Source organism: Myotis myotis, unplaced genomic scaffold (assembly GCF_014108235.1).
Source record: "Myotis myotis isolate mMyoMyo1 unplaced genomic scaffold, mMyoMyo1.p scaffold_m19_p_3, whole genome shotgun sequence".
Taxonomy (NCBI): domain Eukaryota; kingdom Metazoa; phylum Chordata; class Mammalia; order Chiroptera; family Vespertilionidae; genus Myotis; species Myotis myotis.
In genome coordinates this window covers 197189304-197209721 of record NW_023416335.1, presented here as the reverse complement: position 1 = coordinate 197209721, position 20418 = coordinate 197189304, and the positions used below count along the sequence as shown (strand labels likewise).

Here is a 20418-nt window from a genome sequence, read left to right as displayed (position 1 = left end):
TCCTCAAGTGAGGATTAAAGAAATAAATAAAAATTCTTTGTCACTTTGATGTCTGAGGTAATTAAAAAATCTGAACTGAAAAAAAAAATACAGAAATAAACAAACAAACAAAAAACCACCACCAAAATTTGAGGCTAGAAACATTTACCTAAAGGCCAACCTATTGTTTATTGTGACTGCTGTTCCTCTCCTCTCCCCACTCCCACCCCCTATGTTGGTGAAATAGTTCGTGGATCATTCCCTTACTATAGATATAAAAGGGGTTCTGTAGAATTCTAGCAGAGCTTCAAAATGGGGTTACACTTATCTGTGTATTCCAGATCTTATGGAAATGCCTTCTAATGATTTCCTGGGTGTCCCAAGTCACACATGTGCTATTAACAAGACCATTCGCTGACCGAGTGACATCTGCCCTTTTTTGCCTCTCTTGCTTTAGTTTATGTGGTTGATGGCTCCTGTCACCAAAGCTTGAAAAAATGTTACCGGAACTTACCCAACATGTTCTCAGTGCTGCTAACACCCACTGAGGGAACCAAGTCTGTTACTAAGGATCACCAAAGGCTGCTTCAGAGCAAGGGTACTGATGCCTGTGCTACTTGCTACTGGCTGCAGTGCCCAGTATCTTCCCATCAAAGGCAGCTTAGACAGTGCCAAGTGAATGTTCTGCCATTGTCACTGAAGCCTGCCAATGTGTGCACCACCGCCAACTGCAGGTGCCCAATGTCAAGAGTACCCATGTCTGCAATATGGCACCATCTCTGCTCGCTGATGAAGTTGCTGGTGCCAATTCTGCTGACTCCTTTGTTCCCAATGTCCCAGAAATGCTTCATTATATGGCTCTTTTACTAAAGCTTTTTCTTCTATGGGCATGGCTCCTGGGAGCTGGGCCAAGGGCCAGTCAAAGCACCAGGTCCTGAAATCCGTTCACAATCCTTCCCTTCTCACCCTTGTCTGTTGTCCCTTGAATCAAATACATATGCCTTGATCACCTTCTTTGAGCAGAAGAAGATTCTCCTGTGGCCCAGGATTCCTCACTGAATACAGACCCATGCATGCCCAATCCCGCCAGTCATCCAAATATTCCTGCACAGAACAGTTGAGTGCAGTTCTGTTTGAGCTGAAATCCATGCCACACAGCTGCAGCTGTCAGCTCACGATTCCCACTTTGTGTTAGAGAACAGGAACATGCTATTTAATTTTTTAAAATATATTTTTAATGATTTCAGAGAGGAAGGGAGAGAGAAACATCAATGATGAGAGATAACCATTGATTGGCTTCCTTCTGCATGCCCCCTACTGGGGATCGAGCCCAAAACCCAGGCATGTGTCCTGACCAGGAATTGAACTGTAACCTCCTGGTTCATAGGTCAACACTCAACCACTGACCCACGCCAGCCAGGCAAGAACAGGAACATTTTATTTCATGTCTCAAGAAAGCATCCTAAATCTGACCACTCCTCACCACCTCTGCTCTCACACCCGGTGCAAGCCGTGTCCTCTTTCTCCAGGATTACTTCCACAGTCTCTGCACCGGCCTTCCTGTTCCTACCCTTACCTCCCCGTGAACTGTTCTCAACACAGCAGCTGGAGTGATTTTACTAAAACATAAGCCAGATCATGTCACACCTCTACTCCAATTCTTGCATTGATTCCCATTTCCCTCAAAGTCAAAGTCTTTACAAGGCTTTCAGAGCTTTATCTTATCTGACCCCCCTGATTACCTGTCTGACCTGATGCCCACTCCTCTCTGCCTGCACAAGCTGCTCCAACCACATTGATGTCCTTGTTATTCCTTGAACTTACACCAGGCTCACTCCATCCCGAGGTCCTTTGCTCTACATGGTTCCTCCACTAGGAATTTTCTCCCCTTAGTTGCCAACAGAGCCGATTCACCATCTTCACATCTTTGTTCAAATCTTGCCTTCTGGATGAAGCTTCTCCTAAGCACCCTATGAATGGTGCACCTTCCTGCTTCCACACACACACTGCAGTACCTCCAATCCTCCTGCTGGATTCTTGACCCACTTATCACCTTTGGATGTAATTTCCTTATTTATGATGCATGTTAATTATTATCTGTCTCCCCCACTAGAATGTAAGCTCACAAGGACTGGCACCTGTATATGTTTTGTTCACTGATGCATCCAGGACAGCACTACAGTATAGTAGACATGCTATAAGTATTTGTTGAATGAATGGGATGAGTGGATGAATAAATGAATGAACAGATAAACAGATTAAGTGGATGGATGGATGGATGGATGGATGGATGGAATGGGGTGGGGGTTCTCATTTTTGTTACTCCTTTACTAATTTTAGGCCACCATGTAAATATCTTTCGTACTGCCCTCCCCGGTCTGGACATAAGTTATTCATCTGTAACCTGTTAACATTGGCTTTATGGCAGATTTATCTGTTTGAAGTGCTTCAGTGGGTGATGTTATTATGCACATGCCTGGAGGCTCTGAGAAAGGACATGGTTTTTAAATATCAAATAAATAGAATTGACATTCGGAGCATTCATTACTTCTGAAGATTCAAGGGTGAGGAGATTTTTTTTTTAGTTGAGACTAAAAACTTGCCAACAATTTTCCTGATTGATAGTCGCATTTAAAGTTTCTGTTTTAAGAGCAAAGCAGTGTGCTGCACAGCCCCTGAAAAGCCACATGAATATCAGAAAACATGTACTGTCAGAGGGAAAACGAGACCCTGTGTCATTTTCTAAATATAGTTCACATCACCGGTGAAGCTTGAGAAATGGGAATGATGGGGAGCAACTTATTCAGTTGCGAAAAGTCCAGTTCATCTTCAGTCTGAGCCCTTGTTTCATAGAAGAACTTTGCACCAAGGAAATGAATCAAAACAAATAGTGATATTTATCAAAGGGCGTTCAGGTCGACATTATCTCAATAAGGACTTTAGAAATAAAAATTAAAAGGCACCCCAAGTCGATTGAGGCTCAGTTGATGATGGTAAAAACAACAACAAAACAAAACGCATGTCCTTTTAAAGGTATTCCTTTACCAAAAGCTTCAGGGGAAAGTACAGTAAAATCCTTTAATACAATCGTTTAAGCCCAAGAGCCATGTGTATGTGTCTTTTCATCCACATCCTCATAGATCTCACTTGACAGGTAACTGCCAGTTCTCAGGTGATGCGATGGACCGTAGTTTGTCTATGGGCACAGGTGAAGCTGAAAAGACCAGTGCTTGGCTAGCAGTCTGCTCACCGAGCTTGCAAAGCTATAAAGAGATTGTTTTGGAGTTGCTGTTGTTGATGTCATTTTCTTTCTACCATGATTTATAGAACGTGTTTGTTTGGGAAGCTTCACTTCTTTAACTTGTGGTGAGCCCAGAACCTTTGATCAAAGAGGGTCCCGCTTCCCTGATGACTAGAGGCCAGGTTAGTCTGGCCAGTGTCTGTTTTGTTCACTACCTGACAATCCTGTGCTGCTAGAGATGACCACCATGTCTCTTGAGAACATTTCTTATCTATGCATTGTTTGTTGTTCATTGCTTCCTTTCAGTTTACTCCGTGATATAAGACTTGAAAAAATAAGGAAAGGCTCAGGTACTCTCTGAGATAGGCCTTCATTTGTTTCCTTTATTTCTAAAATAGAAATCATGGGGTATTAAGAGACAGTGCCCAGTCCAAAGCGCTTTACTTTCCCTTTATTCCCCCAAAATGTAGTGCCAAGTAATATCCAGGTACTATCTCTTTACTGTTCCTGCCCTGTGCCTAAAGCTGGGAGTTTTCATTTTGTATTTGTTTAAAATATGTTTTTATTGATTTCAGAGAGAAGAAGGGAGAGGGAGAGAGAGAGAGAAACATCTATAATGAGAATCATTGATCGGCTGCCTCCTGCACGCCCCCTACAGGAGATCGGCCCCACAACCATGATTTCTGACCTGGAATCGAACCATGACCTCCTGTTCATAGATTGACACTCAACCACTGAACCACACTGGCCAGGCCTGGAAGTTTTCAATTGTCTGAACCCTGTAGGCACCCTAAGTGAGGCTCAGTTCATGGTGGGGAAGAACAGAGAGGTTACTTCTTTCTGCAATTATAAGTCCATAGCAACACCCAAACACAATTCACGTACCTCAGAGGGTTTAGGTTTCCTCCCTATTCTTTCATAGAAATTGTATCCATGGCAGAGTCTGATTCTAAACAAAGGGGCTTCAAGAAGCAGATTTGTAAATGTTACTTGTCTCCCTCCCTTGCTGCACAGACCCAATACGGAGACCTTATCACACCTTGCTTGTCAACAATAGTCACAGTGTACTAATCCTTTCAATTCCCTCAGAAAGGATACTATTACATGGACTAACCAAGGTCTCGGACTTCACAAAGGACATTTTCCCCAAGGTCACCTGAAACCCCTCACAAGTGAGATGATGTATGCGAAAATGCTTTGGGGTCTTGAAAGTCCCATATGGTTATTAGGTGATGTTCTTATCACTAATAGTCCTATCCTTTTTGCAGGCACGTCTCTCCCAGCAAAGTTGCACTGCACTAACACTTAGATGGTGCTGGATAGACTTCTTTCTGGGGACCCGTGGTCAGTGGATTTGCCTCCCCTTTTATGTTCAATCAGTCTTTTAAGAGCCACTGTTGAAATAGCACAGTGATGTCTAAGCTTAGGTCTCAAAGCCTATATGAGATCTGATCCTCGCACTACTGGATAGACCTGCATTTGGATTCAGGGGCACACTGGCTGCTAGCACTGATTGTTCTGGTTTATTTTCAGGGCTACTGTTAGTCCAAGTCTTGGGTAGCAGCAGGACAGAGCAGCAAAGGCTAGAACAAGGAGCAGGAATAGAGGGAGGTACTCAACAATATCAGCTGTCTGTTATCACAAAAGTCACATCAGGGAGTCTGAGAGTATAAAATACATCCAGAATATGAAGAGAAGCCACGTTATTACAGCTTTCTAGGCAAGTTTTAGTAGCTGAGCCTGGTATGCCAGGGCTGTTGCACAGGTTTACATAAATGATAGGTTTGTGTGTTTGTATCTAGGGAGTGGCATGCCACATGGATGGCTGTCCTTATCCACATAAGGGCCTTTACCTGGTCCCATAAAAGGATCCAGCTATCACCAAGTCCAAGCCAGGCAGCTTCTGGACCCTCACAACTGTTTTCACAGAAAGATTACTAACCCCAAACTTAGCGCCAACTATGCCTCTTGCATTATATTTCCAAGAAAGACAAGCAAAAAGCCCTCCACCCCACCCCAATCTCCATTACATTCTCAGGTTCTTATTCCTTTATATCTCTGACCTTCTTCAAGGCTGAGTCCTCATTTCTCACCCTTTCCATGCCTTTACCATATACCTTCTAACATCTTCCCCTTTCTCTTCCTCTTCCCATATGAATGAACTGAAAAGAATAGTTTAGAGTACACTTGCTACTTCCCCATCTCTAACTCCCACCTAAATCCAGCACAGCCTAGCTTCTGGGCTCTTCCCAGTTAAGTCCCAGTGATTAATTTGCCAGGTCCTGAAAACACTTCTCCTTCCTCATCTCATTATACCTCTCTGCAGCATTTCCTCATGGCTCATCATACCCTCTTTGAAACTCTTTCCTCCCCTTCTCATCTTGATCATTCCTTTTCTTGGCCTGCTGGGTACTTATTTTGCTTATTTATTGACAGTGTTGGTTCACCCTAAGGCCATTTCTCTTCTCGTACTATATAATTACCCTCTTTAGCCTCATTTATGATTTCAGTTCCCACTTATGATAAAATAAGTTAAAAACTGAGATTTATTGAGTGCTTCTCTGCGCCATGTACTCTGCTAAACTCTCATTATTTCATTGATTACCCATGACAACACTCAGAGGTAAATATCCTTTTTGTCTCTCACATTACTATTCAGAAAATGGATGCTTAGAATAGTTGAGTAATTTACTCAATGTCACACAGCTTATGAGTGCAGGAGCCAAGACTCCCACTTGTACTGCTGATGATCCCCAAAGTTACATGACTCCTCAGACTTACTCCCAAATGTAACATGATATTCCACAGCAACATTAATTTCACATCTCAAAATTAATAATGCCATCTCAGTCCATGCTCTTTTCTTTATCAGCTGGTGATACCACCATGTACCTAGATGTACAAGTTTGAATTTCGAGGCACTTTTCCCTCTTATCCCTTGTTTAGTTGTCACAAAGGGATGATGACGTGGTTAACAGAAAGTTGCCAACACACAGTTAAATAAAATAAAGTTTCTTTACCAGCAATGGATATGAAAACTTGTGGCTACACAAAGCAAGAGATAATGCAATGTACTGTCAAATAGAAATGTGGCCTTCCTTTAAATGTTCTACATAAAATTGCCGTGTTTTCAATTCTGTTTGTATTAAATGAAAGGCTAAGCTGCTGAAATACAAACCTCTATAATATGGTGGTTTAAAGAATAGAGCGTTTTAATTCTACCAAGCATTCAAAGAAGATTTAATACCTAACCTTCTCAAACTCTTCCAAAAAAATTAAAGAGGAGGGAATACTTCCTAACTCATGTTGAGAGGCCAACATTACCATGATACCAAAACCAAAGAAGGACAACACAAAGAAGAAAATTACAGACCAATATCGCTGATGGACATAGGTGCAAAAATCCTCAACAAAATATTAGTAAACTGAATACAACAATACATTAAAAGAATCATATACCAAGATAAAATGGGATTTGTTCCAGGATACATGGATGGTTCAATATCTGCACATCAATCAATGTGATATACATGTTAATGAAATGAAGGATAAAAAGTATACAATAATTTCACTCGATGCAGACAAAGCATTTGACTGCTGTATTCAATATCTATTTATGATAAATAAAAACTCTCAATAAAATCACTATAGAAGGAAAGTACCTCAACACAATAAAGGCTACATAGGACAAATGATTTGTTGTTCCACACAGCTAAGATACCAATGATGAAAAACTGAAAGCTTTTCCTCTAAGATCAGGATGCCCACTCTTACCATTTTTATTCAACATAGTATTGGAAGTCCGAACCAGAGTAATTAGACAAGATAAAAAAATAAAAGGCATCCAGATTGGCAAATAAGAAGTAAAACTGTCAATACTTGTGGATGGCATGACTTTATATATACAAAACCCTAAAGACTCCACCAAAAAATTATTAGAAATAATAAACAAATACAATAAAGTTGCAGGGTACAAAACAATTTTAAAAAAGCCTCTTGTTTCTATACATTAATGACAAAAATAAATTAAGAAAGCAGTTTCATTCACAATCACAACAAAAAGAATAAAATCCCTAGGAATAAATTTAACCGAGGAGTAAAAGATCTGTTCGGTAAAAACTTAAGACATTGTTGAAAGAAAGTGAAGATAACACAAAGAAATAGAAAGATATTTCATGCCTGATCCTGATTGAACTAGGGTAGACTCCAAGCTTTGGATTGGATTTAGGTTTGTCCCATAAGTCTTCATCTTTCTCCTGGGCCAGCAGTTATGCAACTACTCAGCCTTTGCACAAAAACCTTGTTATTCTTGTGGAAGAGCCTAAGAATACAAAAGGATGAATAGATCAGAGTAGCACAGAGGCCCGATCTATGCCACACTGACACTTCCACTTATTCCATTGTCCAAGCAAGTGCATGGCCAACATCAATGGGATGGAGAACTTACTCCAGCCAGCAGCAGAATACAATGCAGAAACCTTGGCAAAGAGCACAGGGGCATAGTTCTAATATAGGAAGAAAGCAGAGCATTGAGAACAACAATTCAATCTACTTGAGTGACCTTGTAAGAAATATTTCTGAACAGTAACTACTATCTGGGAGAAGGAGGAGTATAAAGAGGTGAGTAGACATAAACCCTTTTTAAAACAAAAATGGGAAAGGAAAGTAGTGAGGGAAGGAGAAATGGATGGGAGAGGAAAGAAAAGTTATAATTGGAAGTTGAAAATGTTAGCAGCCAACATACTCAGTATTATATCAAAATAAGCATGGGTCTAATTTAAGGCAGTGGAGAGGGAAGAGAACTAAGAGTTACTGAAGACCTATTATATCCAAAGCACTCTACTAGGCAATATCTATACCCTATATCATATAATTCTCACAACAACACTTGGGGTAGGCACTACTGTCAGAATCCAAAGTCCCTTTTGGAAGGAGAGAACTGAACTGAAAAACATTTTAGAAATCAAATTTGTAAAACTTGTTGGCCTAGCTAGATATGATGGTAAGTAAAACAGAAAGAGGAAAGATGCCTCCTAAGCATCGACGTGTAAATGGTGTGATGGTTCTCTGTTAACGGAGATGGGAAACACAGAGGGAGGGCTAGTCTGTGAACTGAAGGAGATAAATTTGTTTTTTACTTGTGTTGGTGATAGCTATAGGACATCTATGTGAGATAGCCTACAAACACAGGATTGCAAATTTGTGTCTTAGAGCACAAAAAGGGAAGCCAGTGCTGGAGAAACATCCCAGAAATAAAGGCAAAAGCATTCCAAGCATGGAAAATGGAATTAGCAAAGATATGAATGTGTCTTGCACTGTTCATGTTCATGGGACAGTAGCAAGTTAACATACTGTTTAGACATACACACATGTCTAATCATATGTATTAAGCTGCACATAGCAGAGCAGTGTGAGATTAGGTTGAAAAGATAAGTTTGTACCTGAGCACAGCTGTTCCAGAATGTTGGAATATGACATTTGGGCTTTTATTAAGGAGGAACCACTATAGGTTTTTGTGCAAAGGTTGACTTAAGAGCCTGAGTTTTTGGCAGAGTGATGGAGCAGCAGGTTATAAGATGGAGCAAAGGTTGGGGGGGGGGGCAAGTGGAAAGCTATTGCATTAGTTTTTGTAAATGCTAATGAGAACCTAAACAGGGTAGTGACAGTAGGAACAGAAATGAAGGAACAGATGGGAGAATTGCTTTGAAAGAAATTGTGGTGCACAGTAACCATTCTGCATATCATTAAATACGTGTCAAGTTAATTTTGTAACTTCATATGGCTCTAAAGGTTTCCTCTCTTTAGGTACACAGAGCCTTTAAAATTTATTGGTCACCTGTTCATATCTTTTTTAAATTTTTATTGGTTGCTTTCAGAGAGAGAGAGAGAGAGAGAGAGAGAGAGAGAGAGAGAGAGAGAGAGAGAGAGAGAGAGAGAGAAACATCGATTTGTTCCACTTACCTATGCATTCATTGGTTGCTTCCTGTATGTGCACTGATGGAGATCGAACCTGCAACCTTGGCATATCAGGACAATGTTCTAATCAGCTGAGCTACCTGGCCAGGGCCTATTCATATATTTTTAATTAAGAGTTATAATTTCCATGAGGGAGACACTGTAACTACTTTCTTCTCTACTGTTTTCACAACATTCATCAGAATAGGCACTGACTAAATATTTTTTAATGAGTACATGAATGAATGCTGCCCCTGCACACATCAATGTAGCCATTTCCAGGTCTTCTTCACTCTTGCTCTCTACTCTGCCCATTTCTCACAATCCCAGCAAATACTTCCCTCCCTCTCACCTCCTTAAGGATGGGCTTAGAGAACTTGCCTCATGGGAGTAACTAGATTAATGAGCAGGCAGTCTGCATTCCATGAGATACTGATGTGATTTTTTTTCTAATCCTGCCTTCAACTAAACTCAATTGATTCTCTCTTTATTAATTTTTAATGTTATCTCAAACATATCTAATAACTTTCCACTCATGGAAAATATTGAAAATTCAGTGCCAACCCATTGAAACCTCGTTTTATTTTATTTGCCCTTCACTCCCTCCTTTAGACTTTCCCCAGGGTAGTGGCACCTTTCTCTTTCCTTATTCTAAATTCCCTGGCACTGGTCAAGAAGGAGGGATTGTGGGAAAGGCAAACGTTATATTTAGGTTTGCTTTGCAGAGATCTGGTGGGTATCCCTGCCACTGCTCATTGGCTAACAGACCATCAACAACCTCTGTGTGGCAGATGGACATTGCTCTCTCAAAGAAGTGGTGTGTCACTTGGGGTGACCTATGGGAACCCCACTGCACAGTCTCTGACATGAAATATCTGACTCTGCCCCAGCTGGATTCATCAGGACTCCCTAAGCTTGTCCCCAGTATCCACCACCAGGGTGGTCAGTTTCATGAATGACTGACAGCAATACTTCCCTGCCAGGCTGTTAATTTCAACTCCATTGAGTTTTCCTTCCTTCTTTCCCTTTCTCTGGTTATTTCCTCCTGTCAACTGGGACAGCCAGGGATTTTCTGGGGCTGGGGTCTTGGTTCAAGTTAGCAGAGTTGATTCAACCACCTCTTGGTCCTGGAGAATACACTTAGCCCAATATTTTTGTAGCTCTCTCCAGAATATGAAGGTACTTCATACCTTTGAGCCTCTGCTTTGGGTCCTAGTCTTCAATTTTACGCATACATAACCCTGAGCAGTTATTTACATTTGTAGCTACTTTGGTATAAACACCGAGCTAAGTGTTACCCAAACAAACATTGAATGAGTAGCTACAACCGGTTAGTCCATGTAAAAGTGATATACAAAAGCCAGATGCAGTTCAGACTCTCATGCAAATAATAAATTACACTGTGACTTTAAAATAGAGGACATTTAAACCTCAAAATTGAAAATAGACTGGGGAGGGAAACAATGGGAAATAGGAAAGGAGAAAGAGTAACTTTAAAATGAAGGAGTAAGGATCATCTTAAAAATGAGAACACTGCATAGTGACAGAAAGCCTAACATGTTTAAGATTAAAATCTGAAATCCTGACGCCCAGGCTAATCTTTTCTCTGCTCACAAATCAGTCATATAGATTTCCATTAATATTTATCTCCTTGAGTCTGAAGGAAGAGGAAAATCTATTTTGTATGCTGCCCTGTTTTGCTGTTCCCATCACAAATTCACTGAAGGATCACAGCAGGTTGATGAGGTACCTTAGTAGCAGAAGTATCAGATATATACAGTGTGGCATGTGACGCAGCACACATCTTGGAAGTGAGTTCCTTCAAGAACCACAAATTCAACTAAAATTCCAGATAAAAGCTAAAGGACTGGAATAATCCATACAGAATTTTAAACCCAGAAGTTTCTCTTGCTGAAATTATTTTCATACTCCAATTTAAACTCAGAAACATTATGCTGTTGTCACACTTCTTTGTTCTCCTAGAGTAAAAAATAAGTAAATAAAATCTGTATATAGCTGATGAAAAATAGAAACCTGTCTGTCAGAGCATTCTCTGTTCATGTCTAACATACTGTGGAATCAATGTAGAACACGTGGTCTTTAAACACTGAAAAGCCTTTCTTTGCAGACTTAGCACAGCACTGTTTTTCTCCAGTACGTTTGCAATGCCTACTATACATGTCTTGCATACGGATGAATTCCTTTGGTTGTTTCAGGCAAGTCATACAGTATTTTCACATGCTTTGATGTTGTGCATATGAGAAGTATCATCCACATTTTGGGAATGTGATCCCTTTTGCCTTCAGCATTGCATTTAATGCTGCATGACTGACATCATTTGAAATTCCATCCGACAGAATGCCAGTAATGTCTATAACAGGAGTTCAACATATTTAGTTCTCTCAAATATGGAGGTGGTGTAGCAGCTAAATTTGAAAGTTTGGGGTGCATATTTTTAAATTAATTCAGCATGAAGATTATTAGTGAACTAGAATTGTGCATAAAATATTTCGGTTTTCTTCATTTCCTTACCCAGAAAAATCTCTTGCTTCCTATCAGATAACTTTCCAGGAGGCATTCCTGTTTTGGGGACACAAAGTATACAGATTAAAGTAATCTTAATTCACGTTTCTTAATTGCAGATGAGACCCATTGGCCATGATGGCTACCATCCCACCTCTGTCGCTGAGTGGCTGGATTCCATCGAACTAGGTGACTACACCAAAGCCTTTCTAATCAATGGCTACACGTCGATGGACCTGTTGAAAAAAATCTGGGAGGTTGAGCTTATTAATGTAAGTTGGTCTCTTAAAGATGCCTTAGTCATTCAACCCTTGATAAATGTAGTTCTTATTGTGCACAAGTAATTTTTTTCTTTCTTTTATAAATGTTCGGACATCTAAGGATTTACAGACATGCCTTCTGGTTTTAAATATACATCTCTCTTGGCTCCAGTCAAGTTCCACAGTCACAGTCTTTTGCAGTTTTGAGGTGGGAACTCAAAGGACTCTCAGGGTGTTTTGCATTATCTCAGAAAACTTTCCAAGCACTTTTGGATTTTCCAATTTAGGAAATTTTATCAGTTTAGGGTATGGATGTAATAACGAATAGGCTCCTATTTTATCTTTGCTCAAATTTATTGCTAAAGAGGAAAGTTATAATTTTTGGTTGAATATTATGATTCCTTGACTCTACTCCTTAATTGCATTATAAGAGACTGCTTTTGTTCATACTAAATAGGCTGCTGTAATATCAAAATTTTATTTTCCACAGCTTATATCTAATCTTGTCTTCATTTTATTCATACACATGGCATAGATTTTCTATAAAAACTGGCCAATATATGTTGCCATGTATTTGAGTCCAAAGAGATCAACTGAATGTACATAGGTATTTTTGTTACTGACACTTCTCTCATTTTATTTTTACTGCTGTTTCATTTCTAATAGAATAAAGGGATGACAGAGATAAAAAGATATTATATAGTGATCATGTCTTTGCATTACATTTGGAATCACGAACACTTCTTCTTAAACGTGAATGTGAAATCATTTAATTTTTTAAAGGATTCATTAGATTTAAGTTCTATAGTCTAATAACTGAAAACGTATTCGGAAGCTGAAGAGTAAAGCAGGTGAATTTCTGCTGGTTCAAAAGTGATCAGTTCTACTCTCTATTCCACATTGTCTCCAAAAGTCCGGTCTCGACATAATACACGTCACTAATTATATTAAATGATGGCCATTAGTAGTGACTGATTATTCTTTGCTTTTAAATGTCTGTCCTAAAAATAATACCTTTCTGGAACATCTCATAAAAACTGTTCTTTAATCTAAAAAAAAACAAAAACTAAAAAAAAAAAAAAAAAACCACTTTCAATGGACAAATTCTTGGCTCCTTCTAATTGGCCATCTTCTCCTCTTAGCTTTCTGTGCTCAACCCTCACAAAAGCGATCATTATTTCAGAAGAAACTTACTGACTAAAAGCCTCTGATTAATTTTGCTCTTAGTCTGTATGGCAGTGTAACTAGTGGAAACTGTGCTGCTTATTTAGTTGCATCAAGCCGATTTCAGTTCTCCACTGAGAACTCAATACTCATCTTACGGCTACTCTTAGCCTTTTGTTAAAGGGGTACCTTCCATAGATCAAACAAGCGTGCTTCCAATTAAGTTGCATTGAAGCCAACGATATAATTGACAAATATCTCTATGTAGCATCTTCTGAATAAGGCTTTTCCCCACTGAAGAACGGACATGATAGATAGCATAGGAGTGACTCACCTAATAGGCTTTAGCACCAATTCCTCATTGAAAAAAAAAATGGATTCCAATAGAAATTGACTATAAAATGTGTGAAGCAAGTATCATTGAAACAAGACTATACTCTCTCAAAATCCAAATGCTGAGACTAGTGTTTTGGACCCACACCTTCCTCAGTGCTGGAGACACCAGTGGCCCAGAGATCCCTGGTCAGTCCCTGTGGCCTCGCATTATGGACAGCTACAATGCCTGCACGGTCAGTGGTGCCAGAAGGTTTACCGCCAGGGTCAGGGACTGATCCACCACCACCCAGGGGCCAGCCAGCCCTGAGTTGGGACTGTCTCTTTAAGGGTTTTCCCTTTAGCTGCATTTTCTGTAACGCAATCTGACTTTGATATGGAGAGCAGAAGTACCCGTCACAAGCATTGTATCAGAATTGGAAAACATAGTCACTGTGGTTGAGACCTTGAGGCCTAATTTCTCCAGCCTGGAGTATAGCATCTGCATCTAACACCAACCTTTTTTCTTGTTTCATTTTAATTAATTTATTGTCCTTAAAATAAATTGGTAAAACTTACAGTTCCTTGTGACATCTTTACAGGCAAGTTTGCACTCTTGAAGGAGGCTTTGCAAGTCATTTCTCTCAGTAGATATACTGATTATGGACAAACGCTGTTCTGTACTTTCATGCTTGGAAATCAGAGAACAAAATGTTTGTGTCCATGAGAGCTGCTGTGTAAGAGTCATTCTTTGAGTGGTTTAGGGTTGTTGGCTTATGAAGCTTTTGACTGGTCTCAGAGTCAAGACTTTTATTTATCTCAACTAATGAGGGAAGGCATCCAGGTATAAGAAAACATCTTGTATAATATACTAGAGGCCCGGTGCATGAAAATCGTGCAGGGGTAGGGTGCCTAGGCCTGGCCAGTGATCAAGGCCGATCTGTGGGGAAATCAGGGGGGCGCCCTGCTGACACCCACCTTGGCTGGCCTAGGGCCTGAGGGCTGGGGACAGCTTCTGCGTTAAGCGTCTGCCCCTGGTGGTCATTGTGTGTCATAGCAACTGGTTGTTCTGTCAATTTGTATATTAGGCTTTTATTATATAGGATGAGCCTTGTAATTCTATATTAAGTACCCATTGTTGTGTTTTAGGCTGAAGAGAATGTACAGTCATCTTGAATGAGAGCAAAGCTAATTTGGGAAATTCACATCTTGAACCTTGGTGCTGACTGGCTAGTTTGAAGGAAACGAAGTGACCCCAATAACTGTGGTTCTGTGTAAACTGAAGAGAGAAGTGCAAGTGTAGACTAACTTTGAGACAGAGACCTGCTGGTGGAGGGAAAGAGGATGAGGATGAGGAGGATGACTGCTGATATGATTGCAAGTAACTGCAGCATCACTATGTAGTATTGACTAAGCCTCCAATTTCACATGGTATTACGCTTGATAGTAAATCATACAGTCTCAGTGGCATAATAAGCTTATTCAAAGTATTTTCAGAATGAAATTAAAACTATACAAAGTTGTGAGTTAACAAGCACAAATACGTTTGAAATTGTAATCTTTCTAAAAGTGTCCAAAGATCTTCTTCTTGGTGGAGTATATTGCCTTTGAAAAGCAAGGTTATTTGAGTAACATAATAAGGGTTTTGGTCACAAAGCTACCCAAGTATAAGGATTAAGGAGAGTGTTAGAAATCTCATGTCTTAAAACCACCATTGTCAGCAGGAGAAATAAAGCACAGAGAAACTTTTAAGACATCAGGTATTGTCAATTTTATAGGCCCCTATGTATCCAGACATAGAGAATTCCTTTATGCCAATAATTGTTCTCTTTGTTCCCTAATCCATGTTTTATATTCAGAAACCGATCTTTTTTATCAATATTTCTGTTTTGCACCTGTGTCTGCCACTATCATTAATAGCATCATTAATATCGCTTTTACATGATATTTTATTGTTAAAATATTAATATGTTGGGAGAGATTGTCAGGCAAATTGTTCCCTTTGCAGATGCTAGCTGGTGAAACTCTAGCTTGAATTATAGTCGTCAGCAAAGGCTTGCTAAGAGAATGAAAGGCAAGTTAACAGTGTGTGAGTACATCAATATTTTTTAAATGAATTTTTCTGGCCTTGCCTCTAGTATTACCAAGTTTGCACAGCAGTTTCTACTGTTGACAGCCTCAACAGCCCTGCATGGGGGAAATTTTAGATAAAAAGGTTGTATATTACCCGTATGAGATATGTATGGATAATTATTAAATCCCCATGAAATTATCCATTTTCTAGATTAAAAACATATTGCAATTATGAAAAACAATGTTAATTTACTATACCACTGGAGAAACTAAGATGGTGGCATAGAGGTAAACACCGGGAAATGGCTGCCTCCCACAACAACTTCAAAAATACAACAAAAAGACAAAACGGACATCATCCAGAACTACAGGAAGGCTGGCTGAGTGTAAATTCTACAACTAGAAGGAAAGAAAAGCACACTGAGACTCAGAAGAGCTGCGGAAGTAAAGTGCAGAGGTACGGAGGCTCGAGCGCGCGCACGGAAAGGGGCTGGTACCTGAGGACGCGGCTGTCTTTTTGAATCAGGAGGGAGTCACTAGCTCCCCACTGCTCTGAACTCTGGTTCTGGGAAGTCTCTGGGGACCCAGGACTCATACGGGGAGAAACTGGACTGTCTGGCAGCAGGCAGAACTCTGAACTTGAGGGCGGCTTTTCCTCAGAGGTGCTTGCAGCGATTACCAGGACACTGAGACGTGTGGCCCCTTAGGGCAGGGTTGAGGACCAGCCATAGCTGCTTGCTCCACCCTTTGATTCCCTGAGACCCCGCCCCACCCAGGCTGCGGCAGAGGTTTTTGCATATGAATGCCCTGGCCCTTTGCAACCTGAAAATTACCTAACAAATTGCAGCTGGGCCAGACAGACCCAGAACTTCCAAGAGGAGGCCCAAGGCCCCACAGCAGCTTGCATTGCTTCACAGCTGGGCCTCATCAGGGCACCTCCAAACTCCAAAAAAGGAAGGGGAATCTGCAGTTCTCTTCGTAGCTCCTGCTGGGTAACCTCAGGCAGAGGCTAAATTAGCACCTCCTTAGATCCAAGAGCCAGTGTACCCAGTGGTCAGAGAGGGACCATCCAGACTACAACTCCTCAGATCCATAAGGGACACACTCAGGGCGCAGACTCAGTGAGCACCAAAGCCCCACTGAAGCAAGTCTTGCCCCAGAAGGGTGTCTTCAGCACAGAAGTTCTCCCACTGCAGACACAGCTGATTCTCACAGCCAATTGGCCTGGAGGTCAATTCCTCCCAGTGATCCTACAACAATCAAGGCATAACTACAACAAGACTGTGCACAAAGCCCACAAGGGGGTGCACCAAGAGTGTCCACCTCAGGTAACTGGGGAGGCTGAGCCACTGGGCCCTACAGGACACCTAGCATACAAAACCACTCTACCAACACAGGGAAGCATAAAAAATGTGGAGACAAAGAAACAGGTCACAAATGACAGAAATGCAGGAAAGCAAACAACTAGATATAGAGTTCAAAACCACGTTTATAAGGTTTTTCAAGAATTCTATGGAAACCGCTGATAAATTTAGTGAGACCCTGGATGATATGAAAAAAGACCAACTAGAAATTAAGCATACACTGGCTGAAATAAAGAATAATATACAGAGATCCAACAGCAGACAAGAGGATCCCAAAAATCAAGTCAAAGATTTGAAATACAAAGAAACAAAAAATACCCAACCGAAAAAGAAAAAAGAAAAAAAGATTCCAAAAATATGAAGATAGTGTAAGGATCCTCTGGGACAACTTCAAGCGTACCAACATCAGAATTATAGGGGTACCAGAAGAAGAGAGAGGGCAAGATTTTGAAAACCTATTTGAAGAAATAATGACAGAAAACTTCCCCTACCTGGTGAAAGAAATAGACTTACAAGTCCAGGAAGCACAGAGAACCCCAAACAAAAGGAACCCAAAGAGGACCACACCAAGACACATCATAATTAAAATGCCAAGAGCAAAAGACAAAGAGAGAATCTTAAAAGCAGCAAGAGAAAGAAACTCAGTTACCTACAAGGGAATACCCATACAACTGTCAGCTGATTTCTCAACAGAAACCATGCAGGCCAGAAGAGAGTGGCAAGAAATATTCAAAGTGATGAATAGCAAGAACCTACAACCAAGATTACTTTATCCAGCAAAGCTAGCATTCAGAATTGAAGGCCAGATAAAGAGCTTCACAGATAAGGAAAAGCTAAAGGAGTTCATCACCACCAAACCAGTATTATATGAAATGCTGAAAGGTATTCTTTAAGAAGAGGAAGAAGAAAAAGGAACTCTTACCATTTGCCACAGCATGGATGGAACTGGAGAGCGGATAAATACCACATGATCTCACTCATTTGTGGAATATAATGAACAACATAAACTGATGAACAAGGACTGATCCAGAGATGGAGAGGCATTGATTGGACTGTCGGGCCTTGGAGGGAAGGTAGGGGAGGGTGGGGGTAAGGGGGAAAGATCAACCAAAAGACTTATATGCAAGCATATAGGCCTAACCAATGGACACGGACAACGCGGGGGTGAGGGCATGGGGGGGGGGGGGTAGGGAGTAACGTGGGGATAAGGACACATATATAATATCTTAATCAATATCAATAAAAAATATATTTAAAAAAAATTTACTATACCACTGTGTACCTACTAAGGGAATTTTGGTAAGACCAAGCAAATTGGAACCGTGTCCAATTTGTTAATTTGTGAATCTCAGTGTACCTATCATTCATTTCTCCCCAGTGGATTTACCAAGGAAACAATTCTAGATTAGGCTTATGATATTCACTGGCATTGATCATGATAAATGTACATATTGAATGAACAAAATAAAATGCAGGCCTCACTGTGTTCTTAAATCCCTGCTTCTAAGTACAAAAATAGCTTTGACAATCTAACTGTGGTGATTGGCTGTGTTTTAAATACCTTTGGGTAGAAACAAATAAAATAACTACAGCAGTGATACCCGTGTGTCCCATGAAAATCATTTGGACTTATTTTGCAACAGTAAATTGATTAGAAGATCATCTGCTTCCTGCCTAATAGCCACCGAAACCGTATTTGCATCACTCTTTTGTTTAGAACTGTCAGGGGTTATTTTGTCTTTTGCAATATTGTTGATTTAATTTCTACCTTTCCAGGGGAAATATTGTGATAAGCTAATCACTTGGAGATGCACTAAGAAATTTTCAAAGGAAACATTCTAATTTTAATTTTGTGTTAAATCTGTAATTGTGTGGCTTTTATTTACTTATGCTCTAGAAATAGAGTCCTATCAGTATCAAATTTAGACTCACTACTTGCTTTGCTTTTACCTTGCTTTTACCTTATGATCAGCATCATAAACTCACACTCCTGTCCACTCTTCCCTCATTGCTATAAATGGCAATAAAATTTACTTTCTACAAGTCTTTTTTGCATTGTGTGTGTGTGTGTGAGTGTGTATATGTCCATCTGTCTGTCTCTGTGTGTGTGTGTGTGTGTGTGTGTACATATTCGATAAAGACAAATAGTAACTTATGCTGACAACCCAGAAGAATAATCTGCAAATCCACAAATTGCAGGGGGAGAATGAATGTTGTAATTCCATCTCCAAACCAATTATTTTAAGTAAAAGGTTATGCCTTCACTACAGGACATTAATAAATGAGAAAAAATATTCATTTCTCCTCACCAGGGAAGCTACATCAGTCAATACTTCAAATGTTAAAAAACTTTAATCAAAGCCAAAGGCTTTAACTAAATGACTGGATATGAGTATTCGAGTGTAAAGCAAACTTCATAAATTACCTTTGTATTTAAGCATTTCATTTATATACACACACTGTGCAGCCAGCTTTCCAGCAGCCTTCAGGACAGCTAGACACATTGTCTGAGTCTCAGACGTTTCCAGGCCTGTGTCAGGTGAAACTCCGGGACCCCACCACCTGCTCAGTGCATCTCAATTACAAACTCTCCCAGTCATTCTCCTGAAGCTTCCCAAAGTTCGCTATGTTTTTTGGGAGAAAAAAACATCCTTTTTTCCTTCCTCATATAAGATGGACAATCGTCTCTCAAGCACTCACTCTTCAGTGTTATTTTTAGCCCTTTCACATACAGCCTGGAGGTTGGTGATGGTCTAGGACAGGGATTATTGATTCCACTCTCTGTCAGCATATTGTGTATATCTGCACCTATTACGTTGCTCTCAGCTGTGGAGCCTTGACTTAACTGAGATAGAATTACACCACAATAAAATGCACTTAAACACTAAATCTTCATTGGAAGGAATAAGCTTTTTTATTTTTTAACTTTTTTGGTTGGTAAAAAGACTTTCTTTTGCCTTAATTTTTGGAATGTATTTTTGCTGGGTATAGAATTCTAGGGTAACAGGTTTTTTTTATCAACACTGATCCACCATCTTCTCTTCTGCATTATTTCTGACAAGAAATCTCCTATTATCCTTTCTTTTTTGTTGTTGTTTTAGTCAGTGTTGTTTTCCCTCTGGCTGCACTTGTCTTTATCACTGCTTTTGAGAAATATTATGATGTACATTGATATAGTTTTCTTCTTGTTTCTTATGTCTGAAGATTTTTATGTTTCTTATGAAGTTATAATTTTCATCAACTTGAGGAAAATTTTGGTTATTATTTCTTTTCTTTTTTTTATGGTTTTCTATGAAGTAGTTATATTTCTTGTTTTCTCTTCCGTATTTCAAAACTTTTGTATAGAATTACAATATACATTAAAAACTCCATAACCTATATAATAAAAGCCTAATATGCTAAGTGTCCAGTTGTCCAGTCGGCTGTTCAGTCAAAGCATAATATGCTAATGATATGCTAAGGCCACTCACTATGACATGCACTGACCACCAGGGGGCAGAGAGTCGACTGGTCGACCAGTTGCTATGATGTGCACTGACCACCAGGG

At 40.0% G+C, this 20418-nt stretch overlaps 1 protein-coding gene across 14 annotated transcripts in view; it reads left to right on the top strand.

The window, feature by feature from the left end:
* Nucleotides 1–20418, top strand: part of ANKS1B (ankyrin repeat and sterile alpha motif domain containing 1B) — an 839347-nt gene that overhangs the window by 568947 nt on the left and 249982 nt on the right. For all 14 annotated transcript variants that reach the window (XM_036299864.1, XM_036299863.1, XM_036299862.1 and 11 more), the window contains one exon: nt 11818–11970. In XM_036299864.1, coding sequence (XP_036155757.1) covers nt 11818–11970 — 153 coding nt within the window. The remainder of the gene's footprint in view (nt 1–11817; nt 11971–20418) is intronic.